This window comes from Danio aesculapii, chromosome 24 (genome assembly GCF_903798145.1).
Source record: "Danio aesculapii chromosome 24, fDanAes4.1, whole genome shotgun sequence".
NCBI classification, from domain to species: domain Eukaryota; kingdom Metazoa; phylum Chordata; class Actinopteri; order Cypriniformes; family Danionidae; genus Danio; species Danio aesculapii.
The window spans coordinates 18589176-18616663 of record NC_079458.1 but is presented as its reverse complement, the minus strand read 5'-3'; the positions used below and the strand labels follow the sequence as shown (position 1 = coordinate 18616663).

The following is a 27488-nucleotide window of genomic DNA, read 5'->3' as shown; positions in this document are numbered from 1 at the left end:
GGAGATTGCTTCTGTCTTTGGTGTGCTGCTTCTTGTCTGTTGATGCTAGTTTGACAGCTCCAGCCACAATATTCTTAACCACACCCCTTGTACCATTAGTTTGCTATGAGTGAATGTTGTGCAAAATGAAAACCCCGCCCCTACTTAATATTCAGTTTCACTTCAAAGAACATCAAGATCCTGAAACAAAAGTCTCAGCAACTTACGGTTCACGCAGACTTTAATGTGTGATATGTTTAGTGCTCATAGATGGAAAACCGTTTGGACCCGATAACAGTATTCCATATACATCACAACTTCAGGGCAGTGTTGTGGCGCAGTGGGTAGTATGTCGTCTCACAGCAAGAAGGTCGCTGGTTCGAGCCTTGGCTGGGGCAGTTGGCATTTCTGTGTGGAGTTTGCATGTTCTCCTTGTGTTGGTGTGGGTTTACTCCGGGTCCAAAGACATCTGCTATACTGTAGGTGAATTGGGTAAGCTAAATTGTCTGTAGTGTGTGAATGAGAGTGTTTAGGTGTTTCCCAGTGATGGGCTGTGTAAAACATATGCTGGATAAGTTGGTGGTCAATTTCACTGTGGCAACCCCTGATTAATAAAGGAACTAAGCTGAAAAGAAAATGAATGAATGAATCACAACTTCACCAGTTGATAGGGAGCAGTAAACACTAGGGACCCAATCAATCAGAACGCAGCTTCCTCTGTCTCCTTTTTGCCTCCTTTTTCTGAATGTGACATGAAGAGAAATGTGAAACAAAGCTCGTATACATGATCTGATATTAGAAAATTCCAGATATTTTGATGGTAGAGAGCAGCACGCTTGTATTCAGCGGTGAAGGACGTGACTGTCTCCACCAAAGCCTGCTCCTCCAGAGGTCATTGAATGAAAGTCAACTGTAAGATATCTTTCAATCTGAAAGCAGGAGTTGTTCTTAAAGGACTGGTGCCGCTGCGCTGGATGAGGACGCTCTGCCCTCTCTGAGCCTTGGCTGATTGCTTTGCATTCACAACAGCTGTGGCTCGGCGGCAATTTAGAGTCATGCATTATCTTTTCTGCTCAAACATTTGAAAAGGCAAAATTATTTCTCCTGAAACACATTCTGTTTTGTTGGAAACAGATGCTGCATTTTTGGTGATCTGTGTGGTGTTTGTTCAGTTTGAATAAACATCATACAGAAATTTGCAACAGGATCATCTGGGGCCGCCATCAGCAAATTACAGTGCTCAGCATATATAAGTACACCCCTCACAGATCTATCTTTTAAATACATATTTTTAATAGGAAGCTATACAATATTATATTTGTGCTTATATTTTAGATCAGCCAGTACTGAAGCCAAATCTGGAGTTTATCTAACAAAATAACTTATGATAACGGTCCAAAAACTAGTACACCCAAATTTCTATGTTATAGGAAAATATTAAATACAAAAGTTCAAGAGAAAAAATGGAAATATTTAGTTGAAATTTTGTAGGTTGTAATTTTTTTTTTCAGTATTTTGCTTGAATTTATTTGTATTATCTTTCAATATCTAAATATGTTCGGTGACTAAAATATTATTTTAATAAGTATATCTGTTTTATAAATCTGTTTTGTTTAAATGCACCAAAATACTTGCCTATATTCACTGAGAAATGGATACAAATATTCATTTTCAAAATGGGGTGTACTCAATTATGCTGAGCATTGTATAAGCATCAATATGTAAAATATAGATAATAAAAACATGGACATGTTTGTAAGAATGTTTAAATTTGAAACCATGATGGTGCGTGTGTGTGTGCGTGTGCGTGTGTGTGCGTGTTTAATTTTGAAACCATTATTAGTGTATGTTTTCAAGAAAGCAAAAATTCTGATAAACAGATATTTTATTTTTATACAACATTAGTACAAGCATTTCCACAAAGTAAATATAAAAAACAGTTAAAATTGAATAAGTGAAAAAATGAAGAATAAATTTAGCTAAAATCAAAACAATAAAACTGTTTCTTTAAACTTGAGTGTGTGTCTGTGTGTGTATTATCACATTACCGATGTTTTTAACTTATTAACTAACTAAGTTTAACTAAGTTATTTAACATTATGTAAAATCTAAAAAGGAAAAAGCTCTAAATTACAATATTTTATTGTAATAGAAATTTCATTAGAATACACTGCAAAAAATGCTTTTCCTACCTAGAGGTTTTGTCTTGTTTCTAGTCCAAATATCTACAAATCCGAAAATCAAGAAGCATTTTCTAGACAAGTAAAAATATTGTCTTGTTTTGAGAAATAATGTGCCCAAATTGAGTGGTTTTCTTTAAAACAAGCTAAATAATCTGCCAAGGGGGTAAGAAAAATACATTTGATTTCGATTTAAAACAAGATTATTTTTCTTACCCCATTGGCAGATTATTTAGCTTATTTTAAGAAAAAACTTACTTAATTCTGCCATATTATTTCTTAAATCAAGACAATAAGTTTTGCTTATCTAGAAAATGCTTCTTGATTTAAGAATATTTAGAAATTCAGACTAGAAACAAGACAAAAAATCTAAGTAAGAAAAGCATTTTTGCAGTGTATGGAATAAATTGTATAAGAACTTTACAGAATAAAACAAATATTAACACACTACAAACACTGAAACCCAAAAGTAATAGTAATATAACTTAGAATACTATTTTCCATAGCTATCTGTCTGTCTATATATTTGCAATGTAGAAACATGTTGAGCTACGTTTATTCTTTTCTTCTTTTCAATTTTTTTTTTACACAAAAATGACTACAAACCTTTTTAACATGAATCCCTATTAATACATAGTTGACATTTCCTTAAAACCTGAATCTTCCTGAAACAATTTTTGTGTGTGCATTTTCATCTCACAGCGGTGTTTACGTCTAGCATTGCATGGCTGCATGTATTTATGTATTTATCCATTGAGAGGCACACAGCATGACCTACAGCTCCGCTCTGAGCATCTCGGGGGCTGCTATATTCCCTCCGGGCCTCTCATCTTTTACTGCGCTGTGACAGAAAATGGAGGCAGCGAGCGCAGAGTGCTGCATTAAAAACCCTTTACCCACTGGTGATTTATAAGCGTCCGCCCAGCCGAGCCCACAAACGCCACACCAGCTCTGCTGCAATAGGCCATTTGTGAAGATCAGCTCTGGGGGGTCGAGTGCTTCATCACAAAGAGATCCAACTTCAGCTTGAGATGCTGCATGTTGAGTAATTTTTTGCATTTTAATGGTTATTCTCACCTATTCGGATGTGGTGCAGTGTTGGTGGAGTGCTGGAACAAGATGGAGTGCTACAATTATGTGATATGCTCTCATTGACACCATTGGTAGTCCTGACTGTGAACGTGTTGAATGTAGCAAAGAAGAGATGAAGAGAATGCGCTGGAGAAGACTAGACTTTTTTTTTTACTCTCAGTCTCAGCCTCAGGTCAGCAGAAATAAAATAAACTCTCCACAGATTAACTGCCAAAATTGAAAGCAATAATGCATATTATGAAAATGATTTATTTTTAGTGTATGCAAACAGTATAGAAATTTTTTTCTTAAATATCATATACTTGAGTACAGTCTATTATCAACAACACTGATATACCACAAAGGTAGGCTATTTGAATTATTTGTTCTTAGGTCTTTTGATTTTTTTTTTATTATTATTATTTACATTTTAATTTTGTAAAAATAAAAAAATAATGTATGAATAAATTCTGCATAAACATACTGGATAAGTTGGTGGTTCAGTCCGCTGTGGTGACCCCTGATGAATTAAGGGACTAAGCAGAAGGAAAATGAATGAAAGAATTAATAAGTCATGCATATTTTAAACATCTCTCTCTCTCTCTCACACACACACACACACACACGCACGCACGCACGCACGCACGCACACACACACACACACACGCTTGGAATTATTATGTTTTGTATACTATATATTGTATTCTTTTAAATCTAGTTTTATTGTAATGATTTATTTAAAGATTGTGTTGTTTTAAATTGTTTTATTTTTGTACTCTATTTTAGATTTAGTTATCAATAAATATAATCTAAATACACCAGAATGTATTAACCCTGTTAAAACTGTATTTTAAAACGTGTAGGTTAAAAACATATTTTAAACCTAGTTGGAAAGTTTTTGTTCTTTTAAATATATGAATATATACATAAAAATGTGTACAAATGCCAGCTAAATAAAATTTCCTACAAATTTAAGGGAAGAATAAAATACTCTGCACAATAAAACTAGATTATAGAAAACGAATTAAAACTTTTATGTTTTGTTTTTGTGGTGTTGATGATAATAATAACCAATCACATACGTTTCTGTTGACCTTATGTACACAATGGCCAATCAGAGGCGTCACAGCTAAAATCGCTGGAGTACTCTAGTTGAAAACGCGCGCTCACAGAATGACAGCTTTCTCACGACGTTTCTCATCATAAACGATACATTACTGGAACTATGTAAGTGGTTAATTTCGCTTTGTTGACAACTTCAGTGATTATGAGTTTCATTTGCGTCAGATATCGTCAATGGATGTGTTTTGTCTGTGTAAGGTCAACCAAAATTTTAACGTTAACGTTATAGCTTCGTCATGCCGTTTTCAGAAACGTTTTACAATGTGTTCTGTTAACAATAATTATTACAATATCAATAGAAATGATCGACAATAACGATTTCTGTTGCAATACAGCAGCTCAAAGTTACCCTGTAAAGAGCTTTAGTTTTTAGACGGTTAATAACTATGAAATTGACAGTTTTTTGTCATAAATCACAACAGATATTGCCCTAAACTTCTAACCCAACAAAAAAAAATAAATAAAGTTTTTGTGTTTGTGTGTAATTCAGGCCTGTGACGTCATCGGCCGACCTGTGACTGTGTTTTGCCCATCGCACAATATCATCTCAGAAGCCCTCAAGTGGTAAACAGGTTAGAGAGCAAAACGCTTGTAATCCAAGCCCCGTGTTTGGAAATGAGAAGGTCTTTTGTGTGATGCACTGCTTTGTCATTTACATATGGCTGTGCTCTTTGTAAATATGCAGCAGGACTCAAGACAGGCACTGCCAAAACACACAAGAGCTCTCTGAGAATACAATGACTGGCCTCTTGTTCAACATCTTCACAATGAATAAATGAATAATGTTGCATCAGAAGAAGTCGGTAACATGCATGCGGCACTCGTATATTCAGAGTCTGAATATGCATAATTAAGAAATGTTTTTTTTTGTTTGTTTCTTGCTTTTTTACGCACAGTGAATGTAGGAGATGCTTTCTTAAGATTACTATTTGCAACATCTTTTAGTAAACTGAAAAGTAAAACTGATGAACTTCAAATATATTTTTGATTTATTGTTTGACATTTTGAATTAATAGTATCGTTTTTTTATACAATAAAATAAAAATGAACATCCTTAAAATCCTTAAATCCAGTCAATTCTAACGTTCCAGTGGCCACTTATGTTTTTGAAAGACATCTATTTTCAATATATTATAATATATATATATATATATATATATATATATATATATATATATATATATATATATATATAGATATATATATATATATATAGATAATTGTATTAAGAACTCTGTCTTTGATTTTATTTATTTAATTTTCCTTTTTATTTATAGTTTCTTCTTTATAGAACAAAAAGCCTGAGGTCTTTGAGATTTCCCAGGGCTTTGGTTAAAGCAGGACCACGATCACCTTTACATCATTCACTCATAATGTCAGTTATAGTTCTGAAGGCGTCCAAGTGCTCATAAAAATTCAGACCTCTGCTTAAATGCTTTTTAAAATGTATTTAAAGAGTTATGAAACATGACATGTTTACTGTGGTTGCCATAGTTTTGTTTCCAGTACAAGAAACAATTAAATATGAATATTGTATTATGCAGAGTCTCAACCTCAATTCATGGCGGTCCCAGTGGGAAAGTGTGCTGGAAGTAAATTAAGAGGAGGATTTAAGTTTTGGCCTTGCTTCCTTGGAGTAGACATTGTGAAGAAAAGCAAATCCAAACTGCTTTACATTAATATTTACAGTAATGCTCTTAGCAGACACTTTCTGACCAAAGAGATTTTCAAGAAGTTCCTTTCTACTATCCCTGAGAAGTAAAGACAGATTTCAAAAGTCAGTAAATCAATGACAGAAGTGAGATTTTAAAGGTTCTACACTGTACATACAGTACGTTAGAGCTGCACATTTTATCGTTTTAGCATTGATATCGCAATGTGATCATTCGCAATAGTCACATTGCGAGTATATGCAACGTTAAGTCTGGATTATAATTTATTATTTCGCAAGTGTTTTTTGAGTCCTGTGACTTTGTGAGGGTTTTAAAAGCATAAGACATTGTACCGTTTGTTCCTATGACAATTTAACAATGATTAATTAAATTTAATTGTTTATAAAAAGAAGACATAGTATTAATTTCAGTGTTGGGTAAGATACTTTAAAAAAGTAACCGATTACAAATTACTGATAACTACTGGAAAATTGTAATCTGATTACATTACAAATTACTTCATGTAAAAAGTAATCAGATTACTAATTACTTAACTTTGAAGTAACTTTTAAAACATATAAAATATACCTATAATGTTCAAAATAAATTGCAGTTCTTTCAGTAATTTTATATTCAATACAATGATCACAGCAGCTTGACATATTCAAAAGACTTCATTCACTTGTTTCAAACCTGTTTGTGTATTTTTAACACAAAAGAAAAAACTGGATACCTGTAACCACTGACATCCATAGTATGACAAGGCACTGCAGTGTTTGCCTGTTCTGTGTTTGTCTGGGCTAATTAGTCTACCTAAATGTGTATATTCCAAAGTATGAAGCTGATCGGTCAGTTCTTCTCACGTGATTCGCGGTTTTCAAGTGCGTGTGCCTGGGAAATGTGAGCACACGCAATATGTGCGCAAAAGACACAATATGTGAATGGCCCCAAAAGCAGCCATGCTTCTTTTTACATTCAGAATACACCTTCAGTCCCAATACTGCACAAAAAAATTTATTTAACCTGTTTAGGCTTAGGAGTTGGGCTGCCGTGTTTTTGAACACTCGTGTCCTCCTTGGTGACGAGTATTGACATAGAATGCTTTCTATTCAAGTGCTTGAACAAGTTGCTGGTCAAGTTAAAAGCAGTCAAAAGTTCTTTAGAGACTGGACATAGACTGAATTTGTTTTTATGCTCAATGAAATGTCTGTCAAAGTGAAACTGAAATGTCAAAGTAATGTCTGTATTTCCACTTGAAGAAGCAGCCACTCTCATCAGCAACCATTTCAGCTCGCGTTCTCCAGTAATTTAAAAGCGCATGCTTTTTATCTCACGTTGCAGCAGAAAATGTGATTTAAAAGAAGTATTTTTTCTTATAAAAACTAGAATTGTAACGCAATTACATTGACTTTAGTAACTGCAATCAGATTACACAAATTTAAAATGTAATTCATTACATTACTGTGTTCCCCAAAAATGTGATTAGAATACATTGAATACAATACTACAATACTGTGGAATGGGTTACACCCAACTCTGATTATTTTACATTTACTATTCAATTACTGTATGCCTGAAAACAGTTCGACTGCTCGGAAAACAATACAACGATTAATTAATAAATACAGATTTTTAAATTTGTATCTTTTTCTTTATTGAATTTATAAATGCTGGTTGATTGTTCCCGATCAATCTGAAATAATACATTCTTTTCAAATAGTTATTTAACTGATCTAAATAAAATTGTATTAATATATCGCAGAAAAAAATATTGCAGTTATATTTTTCCAATATCATGCAGCTCTACTGTAGGTCCTTTGGAAGGAAAGCATGTGATGCATGTAATGTTCCTAATTCAACAATACATATATGAATACAACTTAATTAAAAAATATATATATAACAAAACAGTACATTAATATGCACGTGATCCTAAATCCTGTCATTGTGATGCATACATAGTGTGACAGTTTGTCCACCGCTGTTCGACTGTAATTATTATTTTGTAAGAAAACTAAATAAGAAATTCTGATAGTGATGTGCAATTCACTAGCATCACATCGACACATATTATTACATCATAAAAATAAAATAGAATTGATTTATGTAAAGTAACAGCTGCATATAAATATACTGATGTATGTTTTAATGCATTTAAAGGTCTCAGGAAGTGCTGAAATGTGCTTTTTTGGTGAAAGACATGGTTGCACACTGAGTAGCTCCTCCCCCTTTTTTCAGCCAGTGAGAGTGGTTGAGATCAAGCTCATATATCAAAAGACATGTCATAACTTTGATAGCATTTGATTGGTCAGAAGATTTGATGAGAAACTGAAGTATGAGATAAAATCATTGTTCCGTTTAGGTAGTAGTGACAAACTACAAGCTTCGGATGATCTTCTTAATTGTGAATTGTGTGACTATTTTGGACCACACTAACTTATAGTTAAGCAACACGGTGGTTCGAGTCCCAGCTGGCTCATTTGGCATTTCTGTGTGGAGTTTGCATGTTCTCCCTGTGTTCATGTGGGTTTCCTCCGGGTGCTCCGGTTTCCCCCACAGTCCATGACATAAGCTATAGGTGAATTGAATAAACTAAGTTAACCGTAGTTTATTGGTGTATGTGTGAATGTGAGATATATGGGTGTTTCCCAGTACTGGGTTACAGCTGGAAGGGCATCCGCTGTGTAAAACATATGCTGGATAAGTTGGCGGTTCATTCCACTGTGGCAACCCCTGATGAATGTAAACGGACGGAGCAGAAAAAAGATGAACGAATGAATATCTTATACAGTAGCTAGAGCCAGACAGAATCTGCGGACATTTTTTGCTATTTCTGCTGAGAATTTTGCTAAAATTTTCTGATATCTGCGGAATTATTTTGGGAGTATCATAACTAAAACCTTAATATGTGAAATAAGAAATAATATCTTTTTAACTTGTATTTAATGTTTAAAATGCAAATCCAAATAGATTCACTTTATTTGGTAAACAAAGCAAGTCTCTCATATGATAGATCTACTAAAAGACAGAAAATATTACTTTACAAACTATATTGTAAATAAATCAAATGAACACGTTTATATAAGTCAATAATAATTCTGTAATTAATTTAAAAACTGTATAAATATAGATTTACACACATTTACTCAAGTAAATAAACAGAAATAAAGATGGGCTAAAAATCAGCTGAAAATCTGCGAAATTCTGCGCGTGCAGATTCCGTGTGGGCCTACTTATAGCTATCTTACTGATTCGAACATCTAAAAAGTCATTATGATTTTACAGGGGCTTTGTTCTGTCTATCTAAATCCCGAGGAGAAGATCAAAGTGCAATTCATCAAAAAATCTGAATGCAATATTTCACTTTAGTCATCATTCAGACCTTTATGACATCACAAACATCAGGATTTGTAAACAAAACTTAAAGAGCAAATGCTCATCTCTAGTCAGTGTTTACAGAGTTGCTGTTATGATTATATAAAAATGGACATTTGTTTTTGCGTCTTGCATGTATCCCGAACAGACTTCTGCTGTAATTCAAACAGACTTTAGGTTTGATGGCTTTGACAAAGCATCTGCCCTCCCTTACACAGCTGAAACATCCACCCCCGATTGTTGATTTAAGGAACATAAAAGCTGGAAGTTATAAAAGCCGCTTTCCCATTCAGCAAACTGAAGAGTTCAACTTGGAGAAATAAAATACCTGCAACACAGGCGTTTTTATCGAACAAAAACCAGAACTTTACGCATTCAGAAAGCTAACAAAAAAGAATGATGTGTTTCTTTTGTAATATCAAATCTACCAAATGCCGCGCTGTTCTTTAAACGTCGTCAATGCCTCAGGTGTTCAACAAATCATGCTGTTTCTTCAGATGTATGGCCTCAACTAAAGCGCATTGAAGATCAGCGGAGAAGAATTGTTTTGTTTGGGAAGAAGGAAATAAGGCATTTTTACTCGGTGAGGGATGATGGTCTCACACAACTAGTTTTATCTGTCTTAAGCAATAGTATCTCCCAACCTTCATCTCAAGCCATCTGGGAGGTGTGGTTTTCTGAGCATATCAAAAAACATAACAGAACAATCCGCCTGGGAAAATCCCAGCGGGTTCGAAACAGCATCTTTTTTTGCGAGCATTTGTTTCAGAGGTGTAGCTCTCTGGCTTATTTAGATTTCTCCCAGGTCTCCTTACTCTGCCATTCCTTAGATATTTGTGTTTGTCGAACGCATCGGCTACATGGATATTGGCAATGTTAGGAGCTTATTTCACTCTCAGAATGGAATAATTCTTTTATCCCTCCAGCTTTCCTCCATATTTGTCTGCTGTGTTCTGTTGGGGGGAATATTAGATATATCGTATTGATGTTTGAAGGCTCGATGAGGTCTCTCTTATCACCTGTAATCCTGTTTTTATCTGGCCTTTTTGCATTAATGCGACAGGACGGTACTGAGTGATGAAAATGTATATTGGGAGAGTAGAAGTGAAACCGGATTCACAACTTGTGAGAAAGAAAAAAAGCTAGTTTACATCAAGAATAACTATGAACAGAATTATGAATATAATTATTGGATATATTTTCTGGTTAGTATAAACACACTGGAGTTTTGTCATCTGTAGGGTTGGAAATGGCATGGGTTGTTTCAATGCTACTGAAATGCCTGAGATGTCGATCGAAATCTTTTCTGAGATTGTTTTATAACTCCTGATTAATTTGTCTATGGGGAAATGACTATAGGTATTATAAAAATAGTAAATTGTAAAGCTACTTTGATCTACAACAGTTGTCTAGGATGGTGCATAAATATTTATATACATATATATATATATATATATATATATATATATATATATATATATATATATATATATATATATATATATACAGTCAGAATTATTAGCCCCCCCCTAAATTATTAGCCCCCTTGTTTATTTTTTGCCCAAATTTCTGTTTAACAGAGAGAAGATTTTTTCAACACATTTGTAAACATAACAGTTTTAATAACTCATTTCTAATAACTGATTTATTTTGTCTTTGCCATGATGACAGTAAATAATATTTGACTAGATATTTTTCAAGGCACTTCTATACAGCTTAAAGTGACATTTAAAGGCTTAACTAGGTTAATTAGGTTAACTAGGCAGGTTAGAGTAATTAGGCAAGTTATTGGATAACGATGGTTTGTTCTGTAGACTATCGAAAAAATATACAGCCTAAAGGGGCTAATAATATTGACCTAAAAATGTTTTTTAAAAAAAACTGCTTTTATTCAAGCCGAAATAAAACAAATAAGATTTTCTCCAGAAGAAAAAATATTATCAGACATACTGTGAAAATTTCCTTGCTCTATTAAACATCATTTTGGATGATGGGGGCTAATAATTCTGGGGGCTTTAATAATTAAAATGGGGGCTAATAATTCCGACTTCAATATATATATATATATATATATATATATATATATATATATATATATATATATAATAAAAAAATATGGTGGTGCAGGGGTTAGCACTGTCACCTCACAGCAAGAAGGTTGTTGGTTGGAGTCCCAGCTGTACCAGTTGAAGTTTTCCCCGTGTTGGCATGGGTCTTCTCCAGGTGCTCTGGTTTCCCCAACAGTTCAAAGATATGTGCTGTAAGTGAATTGATTAAACTAAATTGTCCATAGTGTGAATGAGTGTGTATGGGCGTTTCCCAATACTGGGTTACAGCTGGAAGAGCATCCGCTGCGTAAAACATATGCTGTAATAGCTGGCTGCTCATTCCACTGTGGCGACCTTTGAAATAGAGACTAAGCCTAATGAAAATGGCATGAATAAGAAAATACAAGTTTGCAACATCAAGCTGTTTGTATGGCTAAAAATCTCAGGCCAATAAAGTTCCAATAGCTGCGTCTACTTGTACATGAAAGATTAAGCTCAATATGATTAAACCAACTGGTTAGAAATATAGCTGTTAGGAGTATAACTAAATTATAGGTTGAAGAATAAATTGTAATTATTCTTGAACCTGCTTACATCCATTTTATGAATTGAATAATGTTTGTACCATTTATTTTGCCAACAGAATGTCAGCGCTGAACTCAACCTTTGTTTATTTCACAGTCAGAAACGAAACAACGGAACAACAACATCACTATTGAATCTAAAGCTCACGAAACATAAGTATTTGACATTTCTCAGAATAGTGGCTTATTTGTACAAATTCATACTTTTTCATTCATATGAAGACCCTCAAACCCCACCTCTAAGGCCCACTGTCATTGGGGAATGAGCAAATCATACTAAAATGAACAAATGAGCCATTAAATTAAAAAGTTACAAATTGGCTTAAGAGTACATTGATAATAACCATATTGTAGATGCCATGAGCTGACAGGTGTGTATAAAGGGAATATAATTGATATTATACAATTATTATACATAATTTTTTTGAAGCATGTAAGAAAGCTGGTAACAATGTAAAATAATGCTACATTACTTCACTTCAGTTATTGCATTTACTAATATGAACAAATAATGGACACATTCTTACAGTATTTATTTTTATTTGTTAATGTCAGTGAAAATAAAGTTATTTGTTGTTAGTTCATGATAACTAAAACTACGATTATTAAATGTTGTATAAACAGTGTTAGTATTATGTTAGCAAATACATCAACTAGCATTAAATAATGGACATTATTGTAAAGTGTTACCCAAAACATGATTAGACCTTTAGCACTTTTAGTGGTAAATTATTATAGTTGGTGTAGGTGGATTAGGTTGTTTTGTGAATTCATGTTAATTTGTTGAAATTTCTAAAACATTTTGTAATTTGATTTGTTTTGTTTTTACGTATATATTTTTATATTTATATATGCGGTAGATGTTTAGCATATTGTTCAATTTAAATAATCATTCCTATAGTATTTGTTACAAGCTGTTCACACATTTGCAAAAAAAAAAAAAAATTAAAGCCAATAACTTTCACATGTAACCATAAAACTTAGATGTATTTTTTAATAAATAAATTAGAAATTACAGTCAATTGGAATTAGAGAACTGATCTCTTGTGTGCAAATGCAGAAATGTTCTATTAATACAAGCCCTCTTCAGTCAGGCCAGCATAAATTATTAGCAATTTTGTCTCAAATGTGAGCACACACATCTGGCGGGACTGCTCAGGTGCACATGCTAAATGAAGCACAGGTGTGGGCACAGAACAAGTTTATGAATCAAAGAACAAACCAAAATAGCTCTTGTGATCACTGGTGAGAGGAAAGATTAAAGAAGGACTGAGAATATTTGGGGGCCAAACATTCAGACATAAAATAATAGACTAAATACATTTCAACACGTATGTTTTTGTTTGTTTTTAAGTTTCAACGCTTATTTTCATTATAAATCTTAATCTTTTGCTAATGTATTTTCCTGGGATAATGTCATTTTTGCAACTGTAAAGTAGGGATCATGCAGGAATGATACATTCCCATGTGCTGAATTTAATTATAATTGAATCAGTTTAGTACAAAAGACTTGCGTTCTGGGACCAAATGCAGAAATTAGTATTCTACACTTGGGATTTGAGTGGCAAGAGAGACAAAGATCCAATCACTTTTTATTCAGTTTACTCTCCCCAGACCCAACAAATGGCTTGAGAAAATATCAACCATAAATGTGTCAATAAACATTAGCATACGTACAATGCATCAGCTCTTTGACTGCATAAGCACCGCCATTATAAGTCAAGGGTTCCATATGGACACATTGAACCAAAAATAAAAATTCAATGAATTAAAATTATTATGAAATAATAGTTGACTAATATCATTTACTTTTTTGTATTACACATTTGGTAAAATGTTTAAAATGTAAACAAGGCATTATTTTATTAAATGTGCTAATTTGTATACATTTCTTGCCAAAAATAAATCAATAAATACATACAAATCTGAAGATTGGACGAATTCAAATATTTGGTTTAATATTTTCCTCTCACATATTAGAAATGTGCAAAGAACAGTTTGGGAATCTCTTTTTATCAGTCAATAATTGAGAAAAAAAAAAGTTGAATTGTTGAATAATCAGGCACAAAAAAGTACCTTCATTATAAAGATGTGAAAAAAAAAAGGAAAAAAAAAGCCAAAATATCAAAATTGACAGGTACAATGTGAAAAAATCATTTTGTCTGCAGTTTAGTTTCAAGTGTCATTTTGGTTGATTTGAAAATCCATTTATTTATAGGAATGTACTCTTCATCCTCTGAATATAGATATCTAAAAATAGTTACAAAGAATAGGTGGACTCTTAAGTGTAAATCTGTGGATTAACAGAAGTTCTCTCTCAGTCTAGAGCAATACAATAGAACGATTCACAGAGATCACATGACGCAGGCTACGTTCAGCGTTACCGGGTCGAGCGGTGAGTCTTAAATGTCAGCAAACAACTGTGGAAAGATAGAGAGAAGGTGTGGGGAAGGGCAGAACTGAAATGCCTTCTGCTATTGTTCTTCCAAAGGTCAAACCCTATCCAATCACTGAATAGCGTGACCCTCAGTCTGCACAGCTGGAAGATACAGGAAAAATAACAGCAATGACATCCAAGCGCCCTCAACACTAGACTGCAAAACAGATCTGTGGGAAACATCTGTTTGATAAAAAAAATATATATGGCCAAGTATGCAAATAATGCTGAATAAAGCTATTCGGACCCCGGAGACTGATCAAAAATATCTGGGTGCAGTGTCTCACTGTAAAAAATGCAGGGTTCCACACAATTCATTCATGTTGTCCCAACACAAATCGATTAAGTTAACGAAATACTTTTAATAAATTTATTTGAATTGAACATAAAAAATTAAGTTGTCCTAATGAAATCTCAAAAATTGTGTTGTTTCAGCTCATTTTAAATAGTTTGATCAAGCAAAAAAAAATTAAGAGAGAAACATTTTATATTGACTAATGGGAATGAAAAAGTTAGCTGCTGTTGAATCATGAAGAACTGCTGAATGAGACACTGCGTGACTGCAGACTTAAAAAATGAAACAATTTATTATTTTAAATGTGTTATAAATTATAAATGTATTATGCATTATACGTGTATTATTATTATTATAGGATCTTTTATCAAGTTAATTGGCTAGATCGCTACAGAATCAAATTTCTCTCATCATTTACTCCTCCCCATGTTGTTCCAAACCCATAAAGCTTAGTTGATTTTACAAACAAAGTTTTTTATGAAATCTGAGCTTTCTGTTCTTCCTTTAAAAACATGTTCAGCTTGAACTCTGATGCTTCAAAACGTACAGAACCACTGACATTTGTACATCAAGCAGACTGACCTAATCTAAGCTCATGAGACATTATATGTCAATGTCAATTTTATTTATATAGCACTATTAAACAACTAGAGATTGACCAATGTGCTGCACAATACACATCACAGCAAAGAAAAATATAAAATTATAACTAAAATGGACAATTTTCATTGATAAAATGCCAAATCAAAGAGGTAAGTTTTCAACCTAGATTTAAAAACAGACAGAGATAAAGCAGATCTAATACAGAGGGGCAGAGCATTCCACAACCTAGGACCAGCTACTGCGAAAGCATGGTCCTCTGTATTTCAGCCTCTACTTAGGGATACATAACAATCTGTGCTTTGATGTCGGAAGAGACCGACCAGGCTGATGGTCAATCAACATGTCTGACAGACAAGAAGGTGCCAGGCCATTTAGTGATTTAAAAACCAAGAGAAGAATTTTAAAAGTGACTCGATAGTGCACAGACAACCAGTGCAAAGAGTGTAAGACTGGTGTAATGTGGTCATGTTTTTTTGGTACCTTTTAAAAGCCTTACAGAGGCATTTTGAACTAAATGTAAACAGAATAAGGTTCTATATAAATACAATTGGATAAAAAAAAACTAAAAACAAAGTTCAAATGCACCTACATTTACACTTGTGTTGCAGCGTAACATAAAATATACACCAGGGGTGCCAAAACGTTTTCGTATGAAGGGCCAAAAGCAAATATCATTGAGACATGGGCCACATATACCAAACTATATTACATTAAAGTTGCCAGAAAATATTACTTTAAATCGTATTAACTAATGCAGTCTAACTTTTTAAATGATAACTTATAGCAATAAAAACATAAACAATCACATTTATAACAGTGGAGTTCAATGCTGAATACTCTAGTCAAGCGGAATCTACCTTTGACTTGATTTTCTCACCAAAGTCTGCATTGTCGGGTGGCAGTGTGTGTGTACATTTAAACAAAATCTGATTCATTCACACCATTTAGTTGAAACTTAATTTCAGTTAACAATAAAACAAACAAAGGGTTACATTCAATTTGAATTGACAATCTCTAAAGGATTCCCATCATTCTCCCTCTCTTCTCAGATGGGATGGCGGGCCAAATCAACGAGGATGGCGGGTCCTAGTTTGGGCATCTCTGATAAAAACTGACGTTTTGCGGCTCTTCATTCTAAGAAACTGTATATAACTATTCTAGTAACTAGTTTTATGTGCACAGTGCATAATAATAATAATAATAATAAAGAACATTTATTTAATCCTGTAAGTGGCCAGATGATACGCTACCAAACTTTCCTTCATAAGTTTACAGTATACCATAAACAATATATTTTATTTTATTAAATATATAAAAGTAAAATATTTTTATTTACAATTTATGAAAATATTATTAAATATTATTAAAAAAAAAAAAAAAATCTGTAACTCACCTAAATGTCATTTTCCCGTTCCAAGGTTTGTAGTTCATTCATAGTAACCAACCTGACTTACTAGTACCTCTCTATAGAGTAGGATGAGGGTGAAGATAAAGGCCTTAAATAAATTTAAATAAATACATTTTAATATTCATTTAATTCATTAATATATCTTAATGTGTTCGAACAATGAAAGAATTTCCTCTGAGTTTGGAACAACATGAGGGTGATTAAATAATAACAGAATTCACACGTTTGACTTTTCTAACTTTTTCCATACAGTTTGCCGCAATTAAATGACTTTAAATTTGACTCATTGTGAGTTTTACAAGCGATTACAAAAGAAAAGTCAATTTTTGCACTCGGCTGCAGATAAAACTGGGCGATCTGCTTGGTAGATTGCAGAATAATCCATTATCTCTTCCAGGGGAGAAGCTTAGACAAATACCTGCAGAAAGGCTCTTGAGATTGACACTTCTACAGATAATCCATCGCATCTGGATAAAGCCAGATTACAAGCAAATAACATGTAAAGGCATACCATGTGAAATTAAAAATGTTCTCAGTGTGGATTTAGGGATAATGTGACCTCTTTTCTAGCTCATTGGCAGCACGAGCTCAGGCTAAGGATGGAGCGGATGAGCTCCTCCGTCTTTAACGTGCGATGTGGCGCTAGCTAAAATGTAGTGAAGGTGTAAAGAAACAAGGAGACGGATGCCAGGCTCAGAAGTGGTTTGCAGATACAGTTTTTAATGTATCACAACAATGAGCAACAAACATACTTGATGAACTATTTCCAGAAGAAGTTGTTCAAATACCATCTACAATAAACGTCATTTCAACTATGACAACAGGTCTGTGACAAAATAAAAAAAGTTTCAAAACCATGTTATTACCGTAATACGGTACAGCTGAGACCTCAAACATTACAGTAACAAAAACTAATGAGACTACTCTCTATATATAAAACATCAATAACATTTTTGGTTTAGTTTATTTAAAGTTTTCGCCATAGGGGCATCTTTTTTTATTAAAACCTTGGGGTGCATTTCCTATGTTACCCAGGCGTTGAAAGTACGTATTGTGTAGAATATGATTACGCCTTGATCATCCCTTTGATATCCAGAAGAACAATCCTAATATCAACCTTTAGAAGGCTGTCCTCCTATGCTTGACACTATCCATCCGTAGAAAGGTTTTTTGGCTGCTGTGCAGTTGCAACATTTATGTACAATTACATTATTGGACCATCCTTTGTTTTGTTTTGTTTTTTGTCTTTTTCTTTTGTGTTTTTTTGTCGTTTTTTTTGTCTTTTCTTATTTTTATTTTTTTTGCTTTACCAGTCTCCTTTGTGTGGGAAGCATTCTGGTCCAGGCTAACACCTTAGCACACAGTGTTAGCTGACAGCTCAGTCTATAAATGCTGTTCCACATTCAGGGAAAGGCAAAAGCCGAGTTCTAAAAGCCTTTGGAATCAGGACAGTCGCTCATGTTTTGGACAGAGGCAGGATTGCACCTTAGGAGGCCAAGATGTCTCTTGTGAAACACAATCAAAAAGTGTCTTCAGGATTAAAATAAGCATTAAAATATTAAAAATCCAAATAAGAACATTAAAAAGTCCACAAAAAGAGAATTAAAAACTGACATTTACCTTTGAACAGAAAAAAAACAAACAAACAATAAAAGAATCACCTGTACAGCAATAAAAAGTCAAATGAAATGTTACTTAATTTCATCGTTTGAAACAATTTTTAAGCATGATTTGATTTAACCTGTCAAACAGTTGCATTACATGCTACTTGTTCATCTCAGAATAGGAATACCAAAAGCAATACATTTTTGCATTTCTTCATATTAATAAATTTGTACCATGCACAGCCAACTACGAATATGTACAACAGCTTAGCTTTCTTTGTTCACAAGCCTTTTTCTTTCATACATTAAGCCTTCTGTTACTTTGGAATGAATCACATTGTCCGACTGTATTAAACCAGAAAGTGATTCGTAAAAATTAAACACCCTCGACAGCGTTCACATTCTTTAAGTTACACAGCCAAAACAACGCAAATAAAATAAAACAGTAAAGCAATGTAATTCATGACGAATCAATATTCTGTCTAGGAGGAAGCTGAAAATGTATGGCAAGCGATTAAAAAAAACAAACAAAAAAACATTACACAGTAGCAGCAAAACGTCATAAGATAATACTTTGTAATCCAAGTATCACTAAATATGATGGAAAATGTTCATGACATTAACAGAAGTGCCCAGAGTAGAATGGAAGAAACAGCCTATCCACTAAATGGCAGTGTATAGGGGTAACACTGTGTTCAGTCCTACAGAAGTACAGAAAAAAACCAAAACAACAACTTTTTTTTGTTGTTTTAATAAAACAAATGCTTTGTCCCCCCTTTTTAAAGCAGCTTTCTTGTTAAAAAGAAGCAAATGTTCAGACCATTTTTCAACACATTTTGTCCAACTTGCACTTTTTCAGTTTCAAGTATACAGTACTACTTTCATGGATGCACCAATTGTTAAATGTCTCTGGATTGTTAGGTGTGAAACGTCTAACAAATGTGGACCAATCTGCTGCTGAACTACAAAGAAATAATAATTCAAACAAACAAACAAACGAACACAGAAAACTGATATATCTATTAAATTAAGACATGGCCTACCTCAAAAAAAGAAAAAAAAAATCAAATAAGTGCACTATAGTCCAGACACAAGCAAGTACCGTAACATTATAGCAATTCACAAATGAAAAAAAAATGTCCTATTCACATAATCTTCAAGAGTCTATCAAAACTAGAATTATTACCTCTTCGGAAAAAGGGTGTGATGAGAGGTAAAAGAAAGAAGGTAAGAGTTGGCACAGATTATTAGTATATTCTACAAGAAAAAAAGGGTGTCGTATATAAATACAGCTTGTGGCAATACAAACTGGCAAACACAGGGGGCATACACATGACTTCACCATTCTAAATTCCCTCAGTGGTAAAAGCATACTCTCTCGTAGGGCAAACTAAAAGGATATGCGCGTTGTCCTGTAACAGTTATATTGTCTCTTGGTACACTACACACATCAAGGAAATGCCTCCAATAAAGCTTGACATGTTTTGGTAAAAGCCATTTATAAGCAGGCTTCTTCGCTGTTTCAACAAATGAGAAATGTTATGTTCTGACCTGAGAATTTAAAGCTACTGAATTACACCTAACTAAACTAAGAGAAACTCTCTTTGAAAGTTCTGGATCATTATCCCATACAGTACATGCTAGCATTTGGAAATCAATCCAGCTGAGGTGCAATTTGCTATCGTGAGAATTTTTGGCTTGAATCAAGCTCCAAAAGAACTTGTGAGTTTTCCTATTCCTTGTTTTTGTATACAATATAAGCTCAGTCAAGCATCTGCAACAGTTCTGTCCATAACAAAAATCAATCATTTTCTTGCCAGCATATCAATATGGGAAAAACAATCCTGAGTCAATCTTTTGGTACTGTAATTTTTTGGGTTAGAGAAACTTTGGAACTGCAGTTAAAAGTCTTTTTTTTTTTTTTCGTTTAAGCAAGGGATCCGTTTTTCACTCCTACACACTGAACATATCCATTCTCATACTACTGAAATTGCCATCTAGGCCAGACGCTGCCTTAGCCTTGGCTTCCAACGCGTTATCTAAGTCATCCAGCTTCTGGCTTAACTCACTGTCAGACTCGTCTGAACAACTTTCGGTGGGTAGTGAGGTTTGAACCCCTGAGGTGCTGCACGAAGTTGAGGTAACCGTTGAAGGCAAGGAAAGGGGAGGAGGAGAAGCAGATGGGCAGGAAGCAGCTTTCCTGGCTGAGGCCTGGAAAAGAATATTTGGCCAGGACTTCATGGACAAGTGAGAGAGATGAGGCAAGGTGTTATTAGAAGAAGCTGCAGACTGCGAGGTAGATGTGGTGTTAGGACTAGGGGAGCAGACTGAGTGAGGTAATAATCTAGCATGCTCTTTGGCATTTCTCATTGCTTGTTTGATTGTTTTCTCTTTGTGCAAGCTCGACTGAAGGTGTTGGCCAAGTGCTTCATTCCCACTGACGGACACGTTGCAGGCTATGCAATTGTATTTGCTCACAGCCTTGCGAAGCACTGTCTCTTGCGGATCAATAAAAGGGTGACCAAAGTAACAGAAGGACTTCTGGTGGCGAGCTGCTGAGTCTTCATCAGCAAAAATCATCTGGCACTTTCTGCATATAAACTCGTGTTTGATGGATGGGACGATAAACGCATCTGGAAAGCCTGAACTTTTGGTATTGGTTTGGGGTTCTTCGTTTGTGCTTTCTGTTGAAGAGCCTTTATCATCCTTAGTTTCGACAGCCTCTTTTGGTTTGAGAGAATTGCTCTGCGCACTCGTTGACTTCATATGGGCTGGGGTTTTCCGCTGCGGTTCACTTTGTTTCTGCTGCTGCTGCTGCTGATGCTGCTGCTTCTGTAAGGAATCCTGGAGGGACTGCTGGTACTGTTGGTACTGCTGCAGCAGGGCAGTTGGAGAAAGCCCAGTGATAGCCTGAGGCATCGCAGGGCCGTACGGGAACAGGTTCTCCATTCCACACAGAGGAGGAAAGTATCCCCCCTGCACTCCGCCAGGAAGTTGGGGTGAGAAGCAAGATGCAAAGCCAGGGATGAAATAAGGCAAGAACTGTCCACCTAAGAAGGAGCCAGGGTCACCAGCAATGGCATTCTGAAGTGCTTGCAGTTGTGCTGGGTCCATCTGACCTTCACTTCCCAATTTTCCTAGCATTGAAAGTGACGGCGAGGGCTTTTCCTTTTTCTTCACAATTGGGGTCTCGGGACGGGCAGTGTCAGCTTCTCTTTCTTTCACCTTGGGCTTCTCTAACTTCTTGTCTTTTTCAGATTCTTTTATGTGCTGCTCAGTCTGATTTGCTGCCAAAGGAGTGGGAGGAAGAGGAAGTGCGGGGGGTTGAGGAGGAGGAGGAGGAGGAGGAGTCTGAAGAAGAGTCTTGGTTGGGGTACTGCTGAGAGACATGGCAGGAGAAGGGGTGGCTGGAGTAGGGAACCCAAGCATGCCAGCACCAGGAGACGCTAAAGCTGAAATACAGTAGTATAGAAAATATTGAAATATGATTGACTGCAGAATCATTCCTAAATTTTGCAAGACATTATTTTGGGGCTCTGCCTATATTATAATGTTATGGATCAAAACTGTTACAAGAACTTTATCAAAAGAGGGTTACAACAAATAAGAAGGAAAGAATAAACAATAAAAACAACACAAGCAACTGAACTTTACATACAAAATCAAAGTATTCCAAGCTGTTATAGTTAATGCATGCATTAAAAAGTCATTATGAATCAGTAAACATCACAGTCCTTCAAAAGGAAGCAAATGGGGCAGTAGCACTAAGTGCATTTGATGCATTAAATGTTCTTTAAGCTACTGCGCTGTGTTTTTGTCATACTAACTCACCAGGTGTATTTGGTGGGAAACCTGGAAGGGAGGATGGCCCGTTCACACCAGGAAGAAGCACTGGTGGGAGACCAGATATTCCCGGGTAGGGCAGTTGGTAGGCTAAGGCCATGAAGTGCATTATTGTCCACTGCAGGCTGCTGCTGGGCTGGCAAGTTGAGTATATCGGTTGCCTTCTTCAAACGGTCAAGTTCTTGTTGAGCCATAAGCTGGCGGACAGTGGTAGGTGCTAGATAGTCTTTTTCTCGATCAACCTGGTTGCCCAGGGTTTCCTGCACTTTTGCAATGTGCTGCTTTGAAAAGATATGATCACGGATCGAAAGTCTGGCTGTATACTTCACTCCACATAATGTACACTCAGGCCTTGGTCCATCTGGGGAGCCTTGGCTTATCATGAATGGCTTTCCAATGTTTATTTTAAACTTTTTTTCTTTAGCACGGGCATTCTGAAACCAAACTTGCACAACACGTTTTGGGAGTCCTATTTCATTGCCCAGCATTTCGCACTCTTGCATAGTAGGTGTGCGGTAGTCACTGAAGCAAGCTTTTAGGACTTTAAGCTGTAGGTTGCTCATTTGGGTTCTAAAACGTTTGTGACCTGGTCTCTCTCCACCAGCTTTTGAAGACTTGAATGGATTCGTACCTCCAAACGGACTCGGTGAACTTGGATCAGCCAAACTTGAAGTCTCACTCCTGTCCCCATTATCATCAAAGTCATCATCTCTGTAATTGAAATAGTCACTGTCTTTACCAGAGAAACTTAATGCTGGGCTAACCATGTTGAAAGGGAACCTATCCTCATTCATATCAGAGGTTTGTGCTTGGTTTGATTTGTTCTCAATCATTTTGTCACTTCCATTTATTGTGAGATTCTCAACCTCATTATTGGTCTCATCTCCAGTTGTAGCATCACTCACAGCTGTGTTAATCGAGGATGTCTCATCAAAGTCCATTTTGTTAGTATCAAAAGATGCCTCTGCAGAGCTCATGTTAAGTGCCTCAAGTTCATCACTATGTTCTGCTTTCACAGATGGTATGCTCAATAAGTTTTTAAAGAGCATCTCAGAAGGTTTAACTGGAGTTGAAGATGCAGTCGGAGGCTCACTTTCATTCATTTCAATCTTTGTGGGTATCTGTAAGTAGTCAGAAAAACTGTACTTATGGGGACTTTGACCTTCATCATCTTGAGGCATCATTGGACTTGGGGGCAAACTAAAGCCTGCCTGCTTTGCCTCATGCCAGTGTCTTGAGCGAATGTGGCTATCAAGAGCTGACTTGGCCTTGAACAATGCCCTGCAAAAGGGACACTTTTTGTGAGTCTGGGAGGGCCCAACTGCTCTAAATTGTCCTTTCCTCTCTCTGGCTCGGGTGTTTTGAAACCAGACTTGGACAACTCTTTTTTTGAGGCCAACTTCATGAGCAATGTGATCTAACATCTTTCTAGTTGGGTTTGAATCAAGTAAATATTTATCATAGAGGATCTCAAGTTGCTCTGGAGTAATAGTTGTCCTAAGACGTTTATCTCTGTGCTGATCTTCTGCACTGTTAAGGCCATCTTTTTCATGAGACCCATCCTCTTTTTCATCTAATTTACGTTTCAAAGAATTAGAGTTCATGGTAAGACCAGAGTTGCTTGCAGTTGGTATCTGGGAGAGGGCTCCAGACAGAAGTTGACCAGTCATAAGAGGGTTGTTTGGATCAAAGATCATATAGGGCATATCCAGTGGCCTTTCTAAAAATTGTGAGTGCAGGAATTGGTTTTGGGCAGCCAGAAAATGCATGTGTTGGTGCTCCTGCCAAAGCTCTACTGTTGGGAAAGCTATTTTACACTGCTCACAGTGGTACTGTAACATTTGTGGTGGTAGGCTATTGTTAAGAGAAGACAGTGCAAGTGAAAGAGGACTTGATGGGACTGGAGTAGACTGGGGCTGGGAATGGGGTCTTGACAACTGTGGTTGAGGTACTTTTTGTGATAGAGGCTGTGGGGTTGAAGCTTTGGAAGGTTTTAACTCATTTGGGTTCTTAGGTGTTTGTAAAGGGGCAGTCTCTCCCAATTTACTTTTTTCATTAAGAAGCTCAGGTTTAGGTGAGGTTTTCCCTATATCAGGTCGGGGGGAAGGCATTAATGGAGAGCTGGAGCCAGAGCTGCTTGCTGTCACAAAAGATTGTTTTGCTGCCTCCATTGGCTTTGCTAAAATTTGTTCATTGTTCTCTGAAAAATCTTCTAAGATGTTTTCATCTCCAGCCTCATCATCCTCATCTTTATAGCACAGCTTTTTCTGGTGAGTAATTAGGTCAAAGATTCGGGGGAAAATGACACTGCATTTCTTACATTGGTACTGCATGTTGTTGGTCCTAATGTATCGTTCATTTGTTAGTTCTTTCTTTTCGCTTTCTTTCGGATCTGCTTGGTTCTCATAGGTCTTGCGGGCCTTCTGACGGGCATTTTGGAACCACACCACAATCACTCGTGTTGGCAGGTTGAGTACCGTGGAGAGCTGCTCAATTTCATCATCCTTAGGATAAGCATTGGTATCAAAGAAATCTTGGAGTACTCGCAGTTGATAATCTGTGAAACGTGTTCTTGATGACCTTTTGTTCGAAGCAGAATCAATTCTGGTGTACTCCAGCAAGTTCACTTGGGATTCAAGTCTGATATCTTCCAGTGTGGTCATGGGTGGAATGTTGAAATTGTAAGGGGAATCTTTGCTTCTTTGACGTTCTTTAAAGAGTGTATTGCGGAACCAGTGCTTTATGACTTTTTGTGGAAGGCCAGACTTGTCTGCCATTTCTTGAATCTGTTCTTCGTTGGGAGAATTATTGATATCAAAATGAGCACGAAGAATTTTTAGCTGATCATCTGTGATTCTGGTGCGAGGACGCTTGAACTGAGACTGCCGCAGGAAGTTTGGATCCAGTCCCAGTTGCTGTTGACATAACTGTGTGAGGTCAGAAGATAAAGAGTCCATTGTTGGAAGCTGCAGTGCAAGCTGTGGGGGTAGCCCAGGGTGCTGCACTGATTGCATCATCAATGGTGGGAAAATTGGCATGTCAAGAGAAACAGGGAGTTGCACTTGAGGAGGTGCGGTTGGCGGTGGAGGTGGTGGTGGAGGGGGAGGTGGTGCTTGCTGTGGAGTTTGTATAGGTGCTGGCGATGGTGTCTGTGATTTACCTACAGATGCATTAGCAGGGAGAGTAGTCAAAGGGGCAGGAGGAGGAGGTGGAGGTGGTGGTGGTGGAGGTGGAGGGGGAGTTTCTGGAGATGCTGGGTTTATGGGGTACAGCTTGTCATATGCTTCCCTGTACTGCTGTGCAAACTTCTCCAACTCCACATATGGAAAGAACTGCCCGTGGACATGTTCTTGATGGCTTTTGAGAATAAGCATGTTGGAGAAGAATTTTCCACATAGCCCACACTCCAGTTTGTCAGTTAACTCATCCTCTCTGTTCTTTTTCTGGCTTTTCTGTCTATTCTCATTGTATTGAATAACCAATTCAAAGCCAAAGTTCTCTAGTAATGCTTTTGCAGCATTGCCTCTAGCTCCTGAGATGATGCGTGGTGGAGGAATCAGAGGTTCTGAAAATTTGGGCTTTCTGGAATCTTTAGCATCTTTCCCATTATCATTTTCATTAGCTGTGTCCTGCTTTGCTTTGCCCTCCTGCTTTTCTAGGTGCTCTTCAGCATCTCTGGACATTTGAATCTCAGAGAGGACATTGTGGTTGGACTCAGTTTTAGGCTTGTGACTCTGCTGCTGTACTTTCTGCTGCTGCATTTGAGACTGGGAGGCCTGCTGCTGAGCTTGCTGCTGAGAAAGCTGAAGCTGTTGCTGTTGGCCCAGCTGATGTTGTTGCTGCATCTGCTGCTTCAGGTCTTCAAGGAATGATCCTGTCATACCAGGCATCCCAAACGCAGCTGAATGCAATGCAAGCTCAGGGCTGATGTTAAATTCAGCACCAGGAATGTAGAATGGGAAGAGGAACTGGGGCTGCTGGAATTGCAGTAGTGCTTCTGGTGTCATAGGGAAGTGCGGGAAAAAAGCTGGGTTCAGAAACTGTGGCTGAAAGAAAGCTGCTTGCTGTTGGAGTTCATGCTGTAGTTGCATCTGAAGCTGTGCTGGTGACTGGGTTGGTGGGTGGTTGGGCTGCAAAGGTATGTGATCAGTAGTTTGCTTCATGGTAATTTCTTTGGCATCTACAGTGTTTTCTTTGTTAGTGGATACTGGTGCAGCACTTGCAGAATCAGTGTTTCCCTGATTTGGTGGAACAGGGCTTTTAGATGAAGTACTTCCGCTGCTTCCACTAGCAGTACTGGTACTAGTCTCCAATTTGGCGGTGCGTGCTTTAGTTTGATGAAGTACAGACCTCATGTGAATCTCCAGGGTTGAGCTTTGGCTGTAAGCAACATTGCAGATATTGCATTTGTATGGTTTGTTGTCAACATTGTTGCTGGTCTCCTGCGGAACTGGGCTTGAGGCCTCTTGGATGACTTTCTTTAGCTTATGCAAATGTGAGACAGAATTATAGTGAACAAGGAGGATGTTCTTTTGGGTGAAGGACTCTTTGCATACTGTGCATTTGTATGGACGTGAAGGGTCTAAAAACTTTTCCATGGTGAAATTTGGGCCTTTCCTAAAAGGTAAGGTCCGCTTTGGCTCTGAGCCCATGTCATCAAGCAAAGAGCTGCTATCACTTCCAGTTGGACTGGCCTTTCCTTCTTGGTCAAGCTCCTCATCTTTGTCTAGCTCATTCTCAAAGGCTTGTGCCTCCTCCAGGGCCCTCATCTCACTCTCAGAAATGTCACCATTTAGGGGCAGGTTCCCACAAAGTTGCTGCACTTCAGCTTCAGTCAGCTCCGGGTGACCAGTCTCCAGATGCTTTCGGAGGGCAAGGAATGTCCTGAAGCTTCGCTGGCACAGAGTGCACATGGTGGCTGCACGTATGGCATGGTACTGGGAATGTATCTCAAGCTTCTGCATAGTCTTGAAAGCCAGGCTGCAATGGTTGCAGCGGTATTTGTAGACGTGGCGATCAGAGACTGAGAGCTGCTGGCGCTTTTGCAGATCGCTAAGGTGCTCCTGCAAGGCATCAGGGCTCTTCCTATCTTGCCCGCTTGCTTTCTTCCAATCAGGGGCCTCAGCAGCCTCCTTTGGTGGTTTCAGTTCCTCATTGGTAAGGTCAACTTCACTTTTGTCTTGACCTGTACCATTTTTTAAATCCTTAGAGCTGTTTCCTGTTGAAATTCAGAATAAAAAGATGTCAGAATTTTCATTATAAATGATTATTGTTATTTCTAAAGAAA

At 36.7% G+C, this 27488-nt stretch overlaps 1 protein-coding gene across 1 annotated transcript in view; it reads right to left on the bottom strand.

The window, feature by feature from the left end:
• Window positions 1-17454: 17454 nt before the first annotated feature.
• Window positions 17455-27488, bottom strand: part of zfhx4 (zinc finger homeobox 4) — a 77348-nt gene continuing 67314 nt past the window's right edge. Inside the window, 3 exon segments of the mRNA XM_056450652.1 lie at window positions 17455-21810; window positions 22190-22277; window positions 22279-27419. Of these exon segments, the coding sequence (XP_056306627.1) occupies window positions 20312-21810; window positions 22190-22277; window positions 22279-27419 (6728 nt within the window). The 3' untranslated portion in view covers window positions 17455-20311.